Source organism: Hydra vulgaris, chromosome 06, assembly GCF_038396675.1.
Source record: "Hydra vulgaris chromosome 06, alternate assembly HydraT2T_AEP".
Classification (NCBI taxonomy): Eukaryota; Metazoa; Cnidaria; class Hydrozoa; order Anthoathecata; family Hydridae; genus Hydra; species Hydra vulgaris.
The window spans coordinates 31,825,001-31,842,808 of record NC_088925.1 but is presented as its reverse complement, the minus strand read 5'-3'; the positions used below and the strand labels follow the sequence as shown (position 1 = coordinate 31,842,808).

Genomic DNA, 17,808 nt, shown 5'->3' with positions numbered 1-17,808 from the left:
AGTTTTATCAAAGTGTTTTATCGAAGAACATCAATACAAGAAGTGAAATACAACAAGTGTTTCATTACATCAATACAGTCGACATCCAACCAAGATGTTGTGTTCCACAGAGCATTATTGTATCATCACAAGGTAAATGTAACACGGTAAGCCTTGAGAAGCGTAATTATTTATTTTTATTATTTTTATGACTTCAAGTGCAAAAATGGCTCCCGACAGTCTTGGATTGAAACAAAGAAAGAAAATTATTGGTGATTACGTAAGTGGAATGTCACAAAAAAGTATTTGTGATAAATATCGCGTGAAAAAATTGACCGTATCAAGACTATGTTCCAAATATCGTTCTACGGGGAAGTTGGCAGCAGATAACAAAGGTGGAAGACCGCGTTCCACCACTTCTAGAGAGGATTCTATGATCGTCAGATCCAACAAGAAGGATCCCTGGTTATCATCAGTCGAGATACAAAAGCAATTAGAGCTGCCTGTATCGGACCGAAAAATCAGACGACGTGCTGTTGAAGCCGGATTGTTTTCTCGACGCCTTGCAAAGAAACTGCTGATTTCACTAAAAAACCAGAAGAAAAGACTCCTGTTTGCTACATCTCATATTGACTGGAATGTGCAGAAATGGCAAACTGTCCTGTTCAGTGATGAATCAAAGTTCAACATCATTGGGAGCGATGGCATTTGCCGTGTACGTCGACCGGCCGGAAACGTTACTTCCATAAGACCGTGAAGCATGGTGGAGGCAATGTAATGGTCTGGGGGTGTTTTTCTGATAACGGTCTGGGTCCAATACATGGAAACGATGGAATAATGGACCATTTCATGTATAAAAATATTCTAAAAGATGTTATGTTACCTCATGCTAAATGGAATATGCCAATAAAATGGGTTTTTCAGCAAGACAACGATCCGAAACACACTGCAAAAGTAGTCAAGCAGTGGTTTCAAGACAACCACCTATCGGTAATGGATTGGCGGCCTCAATCTCTGGATCTCAACCCTATCAAGAACCTGTGGGAGATCATCAACCGCAGAATTAATCGTGAAGGTGTTCGTAATAAGGATCAACTGTTTAAACAAATCCAAAAGGCCTGGGCAGCGATTCCACAAAGCTTCATTGATCACCTAATCGAATCTATGCCTCGAAGATGCAAGGCTATGATCGACAACAAAGGATTCGCCATGAGATATCGATAGCAAAATACAGCTTGGTCAACATTTTGTCGAGTTGCACTTGTTTTGTCCAGAAGGAAATCAACTTTTTTTAATACTTTTGATTAATTTATTAATTTTCGTGTACAAATAATGAACTTTGTGATGAATAAAACTTGAAGAACTTTGTCTCTAAACAGTTACATAGTTATTTCTCTAAATTGAAAAAATGCAGCCCTTTTATATAAAGAAACTAAATTAGCATTATTTGGTTGCACGTTTCGTTTTGTCAGATACTGTATATATATATATATATATATATATATATATATATATATATATATATATATATATATATATATATATATTTATATTTATATATATATATATATATATATATATATATATATATATATATATATATATATATATATATATATATATATATATATATATATATATATATATATAGACACACACACTCACACACACACACACACATATTTATACACACACACATATATGGTGTCATGTTTTTAGAAATAAGTGATTTTGGATATCCTCAAAAAACTGATGTCGGAATCTTGAAAACTTACATAACACAGCAAGGTGTTCGTTCTCAGGTTTGCTCATTTTTTAAATACTTTGATACAAAACATTTGAATGTTTGTTCTAATGCTTTGTATAGTAAACAGTTTTAGATTAATAATGCTGAAAAACATTTTAAAAATATATTCTTTCATGTTTATAAAAAAATTTTCTACTTGAATGTTAGACGAGAGAAGAGCAAGCTCAGATTACTAGTCAAGTAACAGGTCAAATAGGTTGGAGAAGAGAAGGTATTAAATATCGCAGGAATGAGTTATTTTTGGATGTCCTGGAATCTGCAAATCTGCTTATGTCACCGCAAGGTATTTAAATTATATACAGGCTTTATTTTAAAGTGTTATGCTGAATTCATTTTGCATTAATTATTTTATTATAAATACTTTGTATATAATAAAAAAATATACGATGATATTTATAAATACTTAGTGAATGTAAAAATTAAACTTTTCTATAAAATAGTTTTAATAAGCAAATAGAAATATTGATTCAATCTTAATTTTGATTTGTAAGGTATTTAAAAGTTTTATCATTTTAAATTATATTAAATATTAGCATAGTTTTTTCAGCAAGGCCATATGCAAAGTCTATGAATGTCATAATACTGCTGAAGCATGTAATGCCTTTTTCAATAATAATTTTTTAGATATTTATATACATATATATATATATATATATATATATATATATATATATATATATATATATATATATATATATATATATATATATATATATATATAATGTAACATTTCTATATGAAATAATAAAAGCAAAAATAAAAACAATTAATAACCTTTTAATGAACTCTTGTAAAAAATTCTAGTAAAATGTTCAAGAAGAAAACAAAAACTCTAAAACAAATTTCTCAAAAATAGGAGTATTAAAAATGAAAGCATATATAAAAACTATAAATACTTTAAATATTCACTGCCCATTAGGGTGGGCTGAAAAATAAAATTTTTAGCAAATCAAAAAGTGTTCCTTTCTAATACCTAGCTTTTAATTTGCAGAACAAATTTACGAAGAAGAAAGTCAGTGGCTACTAGTTTTAGCAGTTTTAAACCCATTTGGGTTCAAGTTTCAAAATGTAAAATTTTTGACATTTTTATGGGTTATAAATGCAAAAATAATCATAAATGCATTATAAAATAAGCTACACATATTATTTAGGTACCAAATAATGCAGAATAAAAGTTAGGACATTGTTTATTTAAATAATGCTTTTTTTCTAAAAACTAAATTTTTATTCTAAATTATTTCTAAAATTCTAAAAATTCTAAGTTATTGCTAAAAATCTAAATTTTTATTATTTTTTAGTTGAAATTGTGCCATATTTATTTGATAATCAGTTTGAACCTAGTATATTACATCTAGGTTCAAATTAATAATCAAGATACACAATTCTTACAATTGTAGTGTTTTTTATATATAAAACATTACAATTTAAAATCACTTTTTGATGTGAAATTTTGATTTAATTTTTGGGACCTAATTTTGTTTCAAATAACTCTATCTCTACATTTGAGTCCAGCCACATGTACCAACACAGATGCTGAACCTTCTGTAAAGTTTATATACCTTTTAACATTTTGGCTGTGACACTCATATCTCAATATAAGTGGTTTTTCGATCAACTCAAGTATTTTATCTTCTTCAATCAGTCTCAAAATCAGTAGAATTGCGTGTCATTGGGAAATTGGGGACATCTTATAATAACATACATTAAATGGAGTGTTTTTAAATCTTGAGCTTTAGAAACTCTCTAACATTGGCTTTATTGTTATTGTCACTATCAACTGTTCCCCATACAAAATCATCTTCACCATGAAATTCTTCAATGAGGTCTTTTAAATGCAAAATTTTATTAACTGCTGTCCTTCTGACCTCTTCATTCTCGTTGGCTAACATTCCAATGAGAATATTTTACCATAAGCAGGCTTGGACAGGGATGGCATGTGATTGCATGCTGTAACTGACCACGATTATAATTTTTTTTCTTTTCAATTTGACCACAGCTGTTTAGATGTTTTAACAATTTAAAAGCAATTTTAAAAAATTGTTACGTTATGAATAACTCTTAATGATTGATCTTTTTTAAAGCTTTAATTTTACGCGAAGGCTTTGTAATAAAATACAAAATTAATTTTAACGATTGTTTAAAATGAACGCATTTTGTGTGATTTAACAAAAAATGTTTTATATAATTTTTTTTTATGTAGGCATATATTTTTTGTGCTAAATTTAAACACTTGAAGCTATTTTTTCAAGTCTTTCTAAAAATCTTTTAAACAATTATTTTTTTAAAGATTTTTTTAAGTTACTTTATATTACAAATATGTTCAAAACTTTTTGCAACTAATTGCTAAGAATGAATGTAGGAACATTTTACACAAATTATAGAAGAATAACTTTATTTACTTTATTAATGTAAAAGTATTTTGTAATGTTTTTATCTTACTATTTTTTAAAATTTTTTTTTTTTTTACTTTCAATTAGGGCATGAATATGTTCAAATTTTTTATAATAATTTTTTTTTATTCTTTGTGTGAAACACCAAGGCCAAGTCTAGCAACAAAAATGAACAATTAAGTTTTATCATAGCAATGGAATGATTTGCTTTATTTTTTTTTTCATTTTTATTTTTACGAAGAATTGTTTAAAACCTTTTGTAACTTGCTTTACTAATCAGAGCATGAAATAATTAAAAATTACTATTTTAAAAAGACTACCTTATTTTTTTAAACTAATTTTTTGCCACATTATGGAAAAAAATGTAAATACAATTTAAAAATATTATATATAACACTTTTTCATAATTTAAATAATATTTATTAAACAATCATTAGAAGTAATTTGTTACTTAATGTAAAAGCGTTTTGCGTAACTAAAAACCTTTCAAAAGATAAGTTTTGAAGTAATTTGTTTCAAATGCAATTAAAAACATAACTAAAAGTAGTTTTCGCTTCAAGTTTGAGTTTTTTTAGTTTTAAAAATATTACTGCTTTTATGTAATCATAATTTTTGGAGTGGTGGTAATAAACTTCTCCTCAGAATCATGTTTATTATTACCGGCATTTCAAAGAGGCTTAGTACCAATACCTAGTTTATCCCGCCAGATAAACATCATTGCCGATTATGCTTTACCCCGCAATTTTCGCCAACTCTATACTGCAGTAAAAAAGGACTTCACTACAAACAGCTAAAACTCTAACTTCACCCAAATTTGTAAAGCACTAATATTTTTGAAAAAATAATATGGATAGTGAGAGATGTGAATTCAATACCAAATAGTATAACAAATTTAAAATTAAATATATATGTATATGTATATGTATATATAAATATATATATGTATATATATATATATATATATATATATATATATATATATATATATATATATATGTATGTATGTATATATATATATATAATAAGATAAATGTATAGCATAAAATATAAACAAAATATCTTTTACTAAAAATGACAAAAATTAATAGACTAAAATGTAAATAATAAAATAAAATAATAAAAGTTATTCTGATAGAAAACTACTATATACTCAACTACACTACTATTGTGATTAATGTTGTTAGATAAAACTTTATTATAAGATAAGATGTAGAAACCTATATAAACAACATAACCATACAGAGTTTAAATGCACCCATAGATGCAAAATAATTGTTTTTATTTATAACTATATAACAAATATTCTCAGCATTTGAATCAGAAAATTTATTCTTTGAATAAATTTTTTGAGTCAGTCAGTTAAATTTATTAATCTTAATATCAAATCAACTAGGAAAATATACCTTACAATAAATTCTACAATCAGCTTTAGATTTTTAAATAGATACATAGTACTGCAAAATTTGTGTTAATGTTATCTCATGCTAATTTTAGCCAACAAGAATGGTTCATAGGCGCGACTTCTAAAAAGGCATAATCATTATTAATGTTCCCTGTACCCCAACAGATGCAATAAGCATATCATTGGTCAGTTAATAAGTCATCAATGATTTGATTGTCTAGCATGACAAATTTTGGACTTGAAATTGGTCTTAACTTAGCTACACCCCATTTGGGAACATTTCCATTCAGCTGTGAGCTAATGGCTCTAGATCATTTATCTGACCCTTTAGTAGTTATATCAATTTTCATGAAAATATGCCTTAAACTCATATAGATGAAAAATGCAAATATCCTACTGTAAAAGAAAAACTCATAGAAAAAAAATTCCAAATATCTAATGGAATCATGCAAATGACCAGTGTTAACATTGATTTGATCTGCCTATGCTAAGTTCAGTCTTGTTTGATGATTTGTTTTCTTTTGTGTTTAAATATTTCATGTGCTACATCTAATTCCTTGGCACTTTTTGGTGTGATGTGATCAATGTAAGAGTCACCTGAAAATATAAATTTCTAATAACATAGAGACAGAATATTTTATAAATATAGGTAGTTTAGTTTTAATTTATAGATTTATAGGTATACTTGATATTACTTACCTGGCTCACCAGTAATGACATAGTGCTCCTCCAGCAGTGTGTGTTTCCCATTAATTTTGCAGTTTGCAATTTGATGGCAGTTCGCAGAATTTGATGGCAGAAGGTGCAAGGGTTGCATCTCCTACCATCAAAGTCTGTGTCTAACCTTTTTTGAACAGGATTTGTTTCTCTGCACTTCTGCTTGCAATTCTTATTATTTTCTTCTTAATTTATTTTTGAAAGATGTTGTGTTATAATTATAACTAAATGATAGTAGGTATTTAGTAGTAATTTGTATGATAGAAATACTAACTTTGATAACTCAAGTCGGTGATAACTCCAAAATCTATCAATGTAGCAGTAGCAATAGCTGCAATAGCTCTATCACTTATTTGATACCATTAAAAAAAGATTTTTGGTAATATGTATGAAAAAACAGCTTTAAATTCAGTATGAATTTATTTAATAACATTTATTATGATCTTTTAATGTTATACTCACCTCATAAAACTTGTAATCCTCATCTGTCATTTATAATAGAAACTTCTTTTTAATTTCTTCTAATTTCTTGTGGTCTTTTTGATGCACATCAAATAATTGATTTGCTTTTTCTATAGATCCTGCTGCATCTGTTACATATTTTTGTCCAGATTTAAAACACCAAGGAGTTTTTGTAGATAAAAACTTATTTTGGCTTTCCCACATAAAATACACTGAATCAAAAACAAACAAATTGATTGACATGATGTACATAATTAGTCCACTTAAATACTTAAAGTCTTAAATTAATATACTTTAGCCTAATTCATAACTACATCAATTATGGTAACATTGCGTTTGTTAGCTCATAACTTGCTAAACTTAAAAAATGATTTAGTGTACATAAACATGCTAGCAGAATTATATACTATAAAAATAGGTTTGAACATGCAAGACTTTTAACAAGGGAATTGAAATTGCTAAATGTATATGAGATAAATAGATTCAAACACACGATCTTCATGTATAACCATTTTAAAAATCTCACACCAAACAACTTTAAAACAAAATTTAAAATAAATCAAAAAAATAACTATTCTCTGATTCTCTTAAATCTAATGAGAGGCCTTCATGTGGTATGCAATTTCTTTTTTTAAATTTAGGCTTACATATCACTGCTTTAAATTAACTGAATATAAAGTATGCAGCATAACAGATTGAGGGCCTAAGATATGGAACAGCTTTAAAAATAACCATTTCATTATGGTTTAATTATGGTCAAATCAGTAAATTCATTCAAGTTTCATATAAAAAGAGAAATTTAGAAATCAAATGAAAGTTTTGAAATTTGATATATTAACTTTTTTATTAAACTTAATTTCTTGTATTATATTATACTATCTAACTTAATTTATATTTATAGGAGTTTATTCTATTTATTTTCTTCTACTCTATACATATAACAAAAGGATTATATAGATGTGGTTTGATAAATTGTGCTCTTTTCATAAAGAAAGTGAGATCAGGTTGAGATAAAATTTCATCATATGAAATTTTATCTCAACCGGACTTTTTTACTCTCCAAACAAATTTCCTGTGTTTTATCTTTAAAAATATACATAGTTTAAGTATCAGTAATTTAAATTTCTAAATAATAAAGCTGGATCACATAATCCAGAGAAAGAAAAAAAGGGAAGTTGTTTTTTTTTTTTAATTATTTTTTTTATTATTCATTATTGACGTTATGTTATTTACACATTTTATGTTATGTTATTTATACATTTTATAAACTTATTTATTTTTAAGATTTATTGCCCACAATAAAACTGAGATAATAGATAATTTTTTGTTTTATTTAGGTCAAGTTTTAAGTGCTCATGTTTCTGGTCGTATTGTTGTTAAAAGTTATTTATCTGGTATGCCTGAGTGCAAATTTGGTATGAATGACAAATTAGTTGTTGACAAACAAAGCAAACCCTCTCTTCTAGATTCATCTTCAGATTCATCTAACAAAAAGTAAGCACATTTGCAATAATGTGAATATATATATATATATATATATATATATATATATATATATATATATATATATATATATATATATATATATATATATATATCCGGCCTAATGAATAAAAATTATTTTTATCTGCTTTTCATATTTATCAACATTAACTTTTTTAAACTACCCCAGTTAACTAAATTACCACAAAACTAGTTTATTTGAATAAAAAAGATTTTGATTTTTAAAATATGTATTAACAGTTTTGCAAATAACAATTAATTTTTTTTTTTTTTAAATCAGTGAGTAATAAACTAAAAGATTTGAACTTTAGATAATTTTGTTGAAAATATAAATAGCTATGTGTATATTATATATATATATGTGTGTGTGTGTGTGTGTGTGTGTGTGTGTGTGTGTGTGTGTGTGTGTGTGTGTGTCATGGAAAAAATCATGGAATTCCTAAATTTTCATTGAGAAAGTCATAGAAATTTATGGAACTTTTTAAAATTATCTTTATTTTTTCTACTTGTGATATTTTTAGGATGCAAAGATAAGTACTATTATGTCTAGCCTAAGTCCTTTTTGAAAAAGATATTTTTGCAGTGTAAGTTATCAGAGAAGTAAAAGAAAAAGAGTTTTTTTTAGATATGATTCCAGAACTTTCTACCAATTAGTTTTTGGTTTGCATGGTTTATAATGACCAAGTTGCAAATGCTTAGTGCATGGCGAGTACTGAATATTTTACTCTAGTGATTTATCATAAAAATTTATTAATAGTCATGGAAAAGTCATGGAATTTCATTTTCAAATTTGAGTGGCCGCCCTATATATATATATATATATATATATATATATATATATATATATATATATATATATATATATATATATATATATATATATATATATATATATATATATATATATATATATATGTAAATTATGTTAGTGTATTTTACAAATAGAGTGCTCAATGTTCTTAAAGAACAGAGCAATAATAAATTAGTAAAAAACACCTATCTAACTGTTATCTTCTACTTAAAGTTTCACCATTGCTGGATCATCAGGAAGAGTTAATAAATATCAAAAAAAATTAAAATTATATAAAAAAATAATTTTTTTTATAAATTTCAAAAAAATTTTTTTTCTATAAATTTAATTTTTTTTTTTGAGATTTAGTAACTCCTCCTGATGATCCAGCAATGGTGAAACTTAAAGTAGAAGATAACAGTTAGATAAGTGTTTTTACTAATTTATATATATATATATATATATATATATATATATATATATATATATATATATATATATATATATATATATATATATATATATATATATATATATATATATATATATATACAGTCCTTGGAATTAGGAAAAATGAAGTTGGCAATAATTAATCTGCTTAAGGTCGGCAAAAGAAATTTGATACTAAGGTTTTACCATAAAATATAGAAACAAGGTCAGCAATTTTTTGCTGACCTCAAACACTTTTAGGTCGGCATTGTCGACCTAAAAGTGTTTGAGGTCATACATATATATATACACATATACATACATATATATATACACATATACATACATATATATATACACATATACATACATATATATATACACATATACATACATATATATATATATGTTTGTATATGTGTATACAGTGTCTCAAAAAATTATCCGACCAAACACTTTTTTAAATATTTTTCCTAAAAAAAGTGCTGTATTTTCGTAAATTTAAACTTTTTTGGTAAACTCAAGATTAATAAAAATAAAAGAACATGTTTTTAAATAGATTTTCTTTATTTCAATGTAAAATATGAATCACAAAGTTTTCAGTCTTTAAATAAATGAACTTAGGTCGTTTTTTTATTGTCAAAAAAATATTCGACCAAACGCATTATTTGTTCCATAATAAATTATTATATAACAAAACAATTATTTTAATACTTTGTTGGGCCTCCCTTTGCTTGGATTACAGCTTCTAGACGTCTAGGCATTGATTCGACTAAAGATTTTGTTTCTTCTGATTGAATCTTTTCCCAGGCTTCTTCAATTGCCACTTTGAGGTTTTCTTTTTTGGAAAATGACCGATCTCCAATTTTTCGGTCTACAATTTCCCACAAATGTTCAATGGGATTAAGGTCCGGTGATTGTGCAGGCCATTCCAAGACCTCAACATTATTTTTAGCAAACTACTCCTTTGTTTTAGTGGCACAATGCTTGGGATCGTTATCTTGCTGAAATGTAAAATCAGATCCTAGCCGAAGTTTTCAAGCATATGACTTCAAATTTTGCTTTAATATGTTTCTGTATTGCACCTGATCTATTATAGTATCAATAAATTGGAGTTTTCCAACACCCTTCCAAGCCATTGAACCCCATACCATCACGTTACCGCCACCATACTTGACAGTTCCTCTCACGCAGCTTAATTTGTAGGCTTCTCCGGCTTTTCTCCAAACTTTTTGGGCTCCATCAGATGACTTTAAGTTGAATTTCGATTCGTCGCTCCACAGGATCTTTTTCCAGAAACTTAACGGCATGTTTTTGAACTTCTTAGCAAACTCCAATCTTCTTTTCTTGTGTTTCTTAATCAATTATGGTTTATTACGCACAAGTCGTCCTTGAAATCTCTGGTCTCGGATACGATTTCTGATTGTCTGATGGGATAATTTGATTCCATAATTCTCTTCAGCTTGCTCAGCCAGTTTTCGAGCAGAAATGAAGCGATTTTTCTTGACTTGTATAATTAGGTTTCTATCAAAACTCTTAGAAGTCTTTTTTTTTGCGACCCTGGCCTTCTTTTGTGGCTGTTGTTCCGATCAAATTATACTTCTTCATTATGTCAGATACTGTATTATGAGGAATTCCAGTCTCTTGCTGCACCTGACGATAGGTTTTACCCTGATTGACTAGATCGACAGCTAAATTTCTCTGAGAAACAGTCCAGCGACGTTTACCTCCAACCATTTTACTTAAAAAAACATTAAACCTTTTTTTTTATACAAAACTTTTTTTTTACTACAAAAAAACATTTTTTTGTTATCAATTTCATTAATTGTATAAAAATTTGCTAAAATATTTCAACAAATTTCACATAAAATTAATTAAACTTACATAAATATGGCTTGGTCGGATAATTTTTTTACAAGCTTATTCAGTACTAAGTTTCTTTTAGGTCAAATAATAAACCAACTGAAGCATGAATCAAATATAATGAACGCTTAATAATATACTATTCCCAATAGAATTAAAATGATAGACAAAATAAGTATCGCTATTCATTGTTTTTAGTATAATTTAGAAATTATTATAAAAAATTAAAAATTTTTATAATAATTTCTAAGTTATACTTTGTGTCAAATTTTTTTTTGCCAACCTCTAACAGTTTTTCCAAGGGTTAATTTTATAAACACTTTTAATAGATGACTTTCCATGTAAGTCACATCTTTTTATAAACAACATATGCGCACATACTTGTAGGCAGAAAACATTAAAACTTTACAAGTATACATTCTTATGTTCATAATATAAATACATTTTATAAGTGTTTTTTGAGTTATTTATATCCTTAAATAAAATTTTGTCTTCATTTTGAAAAATGATTGAAATAATTAGTTACATAAAAAATGTAACTAATTATGTGAAGAATTAGTTACATTTTTTATTTAATGTTGTAAAAATAAAAGTTTTTATTATTTTCATAAACTTTGGTTGCTATTAAAAACTTATATTGTATATATTTTATGTTCTACAGCAAGTTTTATATTCAGATTGATCTCGTAAAACAACAACAACCAAAGTTCTTATAAGCTTTTTCGATTCATATTGCTTTTAAAAATCTTTTGAAATTTAATAAATAACGATATCATAATTGAATATTTTTAAGTTGTAGTAATTTAGCATCTGAGGTGTAGTGTAGTTAGAGATACCTAATATTGCCAATTTTAACAAGAAGTAGTAACAAATTAACAGAAAATGGTGTGAAAGTTAGCAGCAAATGATAAAGACCTAGTTTTGGAAAAATTATAGCATTGTTAAAGAATTAAGTAATTTTAAAAACTTAACACTTGTGTTGGAACAAAATGAGTTCAGTACAGTACAAAAAGTACAAAATGGTTATGAAAAGATTCTTAAACCAGATAATAGGCAAATTAAAACTAATACCCTCTTTTAAAGTGTATTTAGATTTTTAATCTGTAAATAATAATATAAATTTACTTTTATTATATATAAATAATCAGGGTGGCAGCAACTTGAACATTTTGCTTAAGTCAGGAAATTAAATAAATTATGAAAAATTCTTCTTTGTAACTAAATAAATTAAAAATTTTGATTGATTTTGTTGCAAACTATAAGTTAGTATTTGAATTGACGATCACAATAAGATTGCAAAAAATGTATTTTTTCAAGTCTCATAATAACATTATTATTTAAAAGTCGACGAGAGTGCTTTAGAAGTAAGTTTATATTTTTGGGTAAAAGTAAAGGGCTATATGAGATTTTTTCTTCCTTTATATGTTAAAGTTTTTGATAATTTTTTCATTCAATCAGGGAATTTTTGTAAGAGTCAGGAAAAGTCATGGAAAATGAACATAAAAATTTGCTGGCCACCCTGATTATATACATTTACATTAATCAACTACACTCATTAAATGATCAAAGGAAATAGTATTCAACATGGTATTATCTAATAAATTAAGTTTCTCATAGTCATAATTAACAGGAAACATTTTATACTTCAAATTCCTCTATTCGCTGTCTAGATTTTGCGTCCAGATAATTGTAGTCTTTTGTAAAAGCTATGATTTTTAATGCTGCTGCAATAGCATTTTTAATATCGAGTCCTCGGTGTAGCGAATTAATAATAGTAAATTAAAACTCAAGCTAGTATAGAAGGATTTATCCAGCAAATTAATAGATATATAACCTAAAGATACAGTCATACTATTTTGCATAAAAAACACAATAGTTATTGAACAGCAGTAGATGATAGAACTCAGCACTCTGTCAGCAAGAAACTTAAATCCAGTGGCTAACCAGGTTTAAGTTTCTGATAAAAGTTTATTCTGATATAGTAATTTGTCTGATACACAATCACCCAGTCAGTCATCAGTCAGTCAGTCATTAGTCAGTCAGTCATCAGTCAGTCAGTCATCAGCCAGTCAGTCATCTGCCAGTCAGTCATCAGCCAGTCAGTCATCAGCCAGTCAGTCATCAGCCAGTCAGTCATCAGTCAGTCAGGAGATAAAAAACTAGTTGCCACAACTAGTTGCTGGTTTTTATTACTAATTAAACATTTATAATAAAACCATAAATAAACCAAGTTTGCTATCATGAAGTTAAGATTTTTTATTATACTGTGCTTTATAAGTACAAAATAAAGATGGTCCTCCAACATCAAGCATGGATGAGTAAGTTTTAACTTTTTTAAAGAGCTACATTACCGTTTAAGATCTTGGTATAAATATGTTTACTTTGTTCTAGTCAAGCTTATTACTAGCATAAAAAACATTAATATATAAGGAAAATGCTAAATATTAAAGTGTAAAAAAGTTTCAGTTAAGACCATCAAGAGTAACCCCTAAAAGTGGTCTAGATGATGTTCTATTAATAAAAAAAAGGTTTCATAGCAGTTGAGACTCATTGATCTATTCATGACTTGAAACAGTGTAATGTTTGTTCATTGTTTTTGTATTTTTAGCCATTGAATATTTATATTCATATTCAGAATGTTTATATTTTTATCAGGCAGTGTTTTAAAAGATATGTATTAAAAGTATTTTATTATAATTTTAGAAATACAAACAAAGCAGGTATTGCTATAGATGATTGCACTTTTCACCAGGTTTTTTCTTTTTGTTGTTGTTTCTTATTTTGATTTGTTAAAATATTTAGTAAAACTACTGAACTTTCCCAGAGATATTTCTATGATTATTAAAATGTAAAATAGTAGCAAATAAAACTTCTAGTTAATTAGATGATTTTAGAATTATGTACAATCCATTGCAAAGTTTTTTTTATACAAAAAAGATTTACTTTGAGAAACAGGGCAGTTTTTAGTCCTTAAATTAAAAAAAAAAAAAAATTTTCAAAAAAATCAAGAAATAATAGAAAAATATCGAGATATTAACAAAAAACATTTCAGTTGTTTTTAAGTTTTCTTATTTCTGTTTCTATTAATATTATGATTCTGCTTTAATTTTTTTTGTAATAAAAATCTCTGGTTTGGTTTATGAAACCAAACCAGAGTGTGCTAAACATTTTAATTTATGAATGAGCTTAGATTTTCTTTTTTTAACTTGTCTTTGGTGATTTTTGCTGCATTTCAGTTTGTTGTGTTTCAGTTGTCAGATGCCACTTGACAAAATGAAAAATGTGACTAAGCTTTGATATTGCTTTTCTTTAAAAAAAACATACACAGTATTTTATTTTCACCGACACTCAGCAAATCAGATTTATATTTATATTTTTTTACCTAGTTCTAAAATATTTTTTTTTTTTTTAATTTTTTTAGAGCAACTTGTTTTAAACAACCCGCAGCTATATTCACTTTTCTTTGTTAAACAAACGGAATATTTGAATGACTTTTCACTTATGTAATAACTGTCTGTATTGATTGAATGGTATTTTTCTTATAAATTTCAGGTGTCCTTTGCGAGTCTTCCTGTACTGCTGGATGACTGCTATATTACACCACTATTTTTATAGTTTGAAAAAATTATATAAATAACAAGTTAGCGAGTTTTCAAAGAATTTCTTTTTAAAAGTTATTTTTATACCTAGCATATTAAAAAAAGGGAAAACCCAAACATTAAAATATAGTTCAGCTTTAACAACCAAAGGGAAAATCCAAACATCAAAATATAGTTTTAACAACAATACTTATTTTTATTGACATGCTTAAGATAACCAAAGATAAAAAGTAAAGATAACTTAAAAATAAAGATGACTTAAGATAAAAAAAAAATTGATTAGCTGGGACTTATCTATGCCAAAAACAATATGGTGTTAAAAATGAAAAAGGGTTTTTGTTAATGTTTTGATTAATAGTTTGTTTTGGTAAGTTTAATGATTTTTAAACTTATTTTTTAAGCTTTATTAAGATATGAACTAAACTTGTATCAGCACTTAGGGATCCCTTCAAATTTTATAATGTAAAGTATACTTTATATTATTATAAAACTCTACTTGTATTATAAAGTTAACTATGGCAACAAAGATAACTAAAGTTTATACCTGTTCCAAGTAGAGTCAAGAAAAATAGCTTTAAGGAGATTAATTTACAAGAATATGTTCTTGATCAATGTTGATTTTCAAAGGATGTTGCTAAGGGTTTAACTTATCCAATACTATTTACTTTCAAGAGAAAAGCTATGAAGGATCTCTTTGCTTGTTGGGGCTTGCAGTGGTGGTGATTTTGAACCCTAAAAAAGTATTTAATGTTTACTGTTAACCATTATTGCAATAATGTGGGTATTCTAATATTGATATGAAACAAGTATGTCTTTCAATCAAACATTTATTTGAATCAGCACCAAATTAAATTTATTACATTAAAAAACATATTTATCAAACTTTACTAAACTTGATCAGTTTTATATACTGAATATACTTCTCCCAGAGTCAGCATATGCCACACTTGTTTCTCAGTGAAAACAAAATTTTTTATAAATACTGAAAGTTTCCTTGAATAAAATGCCATTAATTAGTTCTTCTGTTAAGTTGCATAACAAATTTCAATTTGGCTGCTTAGCTTTGATTTTGGCGTGTTATTTTGAATGTGTTATTATGTGCTATTTTGGTGTGCTATTTTGAATGTGTTATATATGTGCTATAAGTATTTAAAATAAAGACTGCATTCGGTCTCAAAAAGAATACATTAGAATCAGCGTTCTGATTCTCGATCGAGACCTGGGCATGATTTTTTCTCATAATTTGAAATAGAAAAGTATTATGGGTGTGCAAGTTATGTAAATTGTGAGTTAGGCATGATAAAAAAAACTTTTGTTTGCTTAGGCACATTTGTATATCTTAAAATTTCTATATCTGATTGATTCTTGAGTTTGTTATGTAGTTTGGGCACCTTATCACAAATTAAATAACGCAATTCTAGAATTCTAGTGTCTAATGTTGTACAACTAAATAAATACCCTTAATCTTCTATGAAAAGAAGCTTGACTTGCGTATCTTAAAATACTTCAACTTGTTACCAGCTGACAAGGTGGTGACATAATTTCTCTATATATAGAGTTGAATTTTAAAATAATTTTGGTTAAAATTCTGAAAGCATAACTATAGCAATAATTATTTACTAAATCAAGCCGCAAGTCATCAGAACATGCCAGATAGCATAACCAGTTCTTTTATAGCAAGATTAAAATAATGTGAGATTAAGCTGCCATAGTGTGCAGCATTATAAACATGTACAGAGCTGTGGCTAGGCTCCCCCACACACCCTAATTAGGGGAGGGGGTCCATTTTTAGGGGGGGGGGAGTTTAGGTTCTTTTGCAAATTTAAGGAGTGTGTTTTTGTACTTTCGGTAATACCTAGTTGAAATTTTTATCATGCTTTTGGGGGCCTAATGACTGGTTTTGGAGAGAGGTTTCTGACCCACTAACCATGGCACTGCATATATATATACATATACAGTGCTCAAAGTGGAGGAAAAAAAGTAGCAGGATGGTATTCAGTAAACTAAAAATACCATCCTGCCTAATCATTGTTATATATATTGAGATTTATAAAAAAGTGGCGGGATGGTTTATACTTTATAAAAGGGAACGGAAGCATCCTGACGCATCCTGTCGAACTTTGAGCACTGTATATATATATATATATATATATATATATATATATATATATATATATATATATATATATATATATATATATATATATACAGCTGCGGACAAACTACGTGAACGATTGCAAATAGTTTTTTTTAATGAAATTTTCAATGTCTTAAAATAAGTTTATAGTTTAATACTATATATGGTTGGATAGAGCGTTTTTTGCTCTATAAGACTGTGTAAAGTGTATTCTCTAATAATTTGTTTAAAATTAAACATATCTAAATGTTCAAAAAGCATCAAGTATTTTGCGCGACAAAACCACATGAACGATTATACAAACGTAAAAGAATAATTTTACTAACATCAACAAATAATAGATTCTAAAAAAAAAAAAAAAACATTAATATTTAGTTGCATAGCCTTTAGAATCGATAACGGCCTTGCACCGTCTTGGCATAGATTCTACAAGAGTTTCTAGTAACTGTTTTGGTAATGCCTCCCATTCATACTGTACGGCTCGAAAAAGTTCATCCGGTTTTTGAAATTTGCGACCTCCCAAGCGTCGCTCAACTTCAATCCATAAATTTTCGATTGGATTTAAGTCGGGAGTTGGGCAGGCCACTTCAAAACCGTTATGCTATTATTTATGAGCCAATTTTTTGCAGTCAAAGCTGTATGTTTAGGGTCCTTATCATGTTGATAAACCCAATTGTGAGGCATTTTTTCTTAAGCGTGTGGCAACATTTGATTAGATAATATTTCCCTG

General features: G+C 27.2%; 1 protein-coding gene across 1 annotated transcript in view; it reads left to right on the top strand.

Annotated features, from left to right (window-relative positions):
* Nucleotides 1-17,808, top strand: part of LOC100209209 (AP-2 complex subunit mu) — an 82,849-nt gene that overhangs the window by 44,170 nt on the left and 20,871 nt on the right. Inside the window, exons 4-7 of the mRNA XM_065799863.1 lie at nt 1,699-1,781; nt 1,934-2,069; nt 8,095-8,251; nt 14,046-14,094. Of these exons, the coding sequence (XP_065655935.1) occupies nt 1,699-1,781; nt 1,934-2,069; nt 8,095-8,251; nt 14,046-14,094 (425 nt within the window). The remainder of the gene's footprint in view (nt 1-1,698; nt 1,782-1,933; nt 2,070-8,094; nt 8,252-14,045; nt 14,095-17,808) is intronic.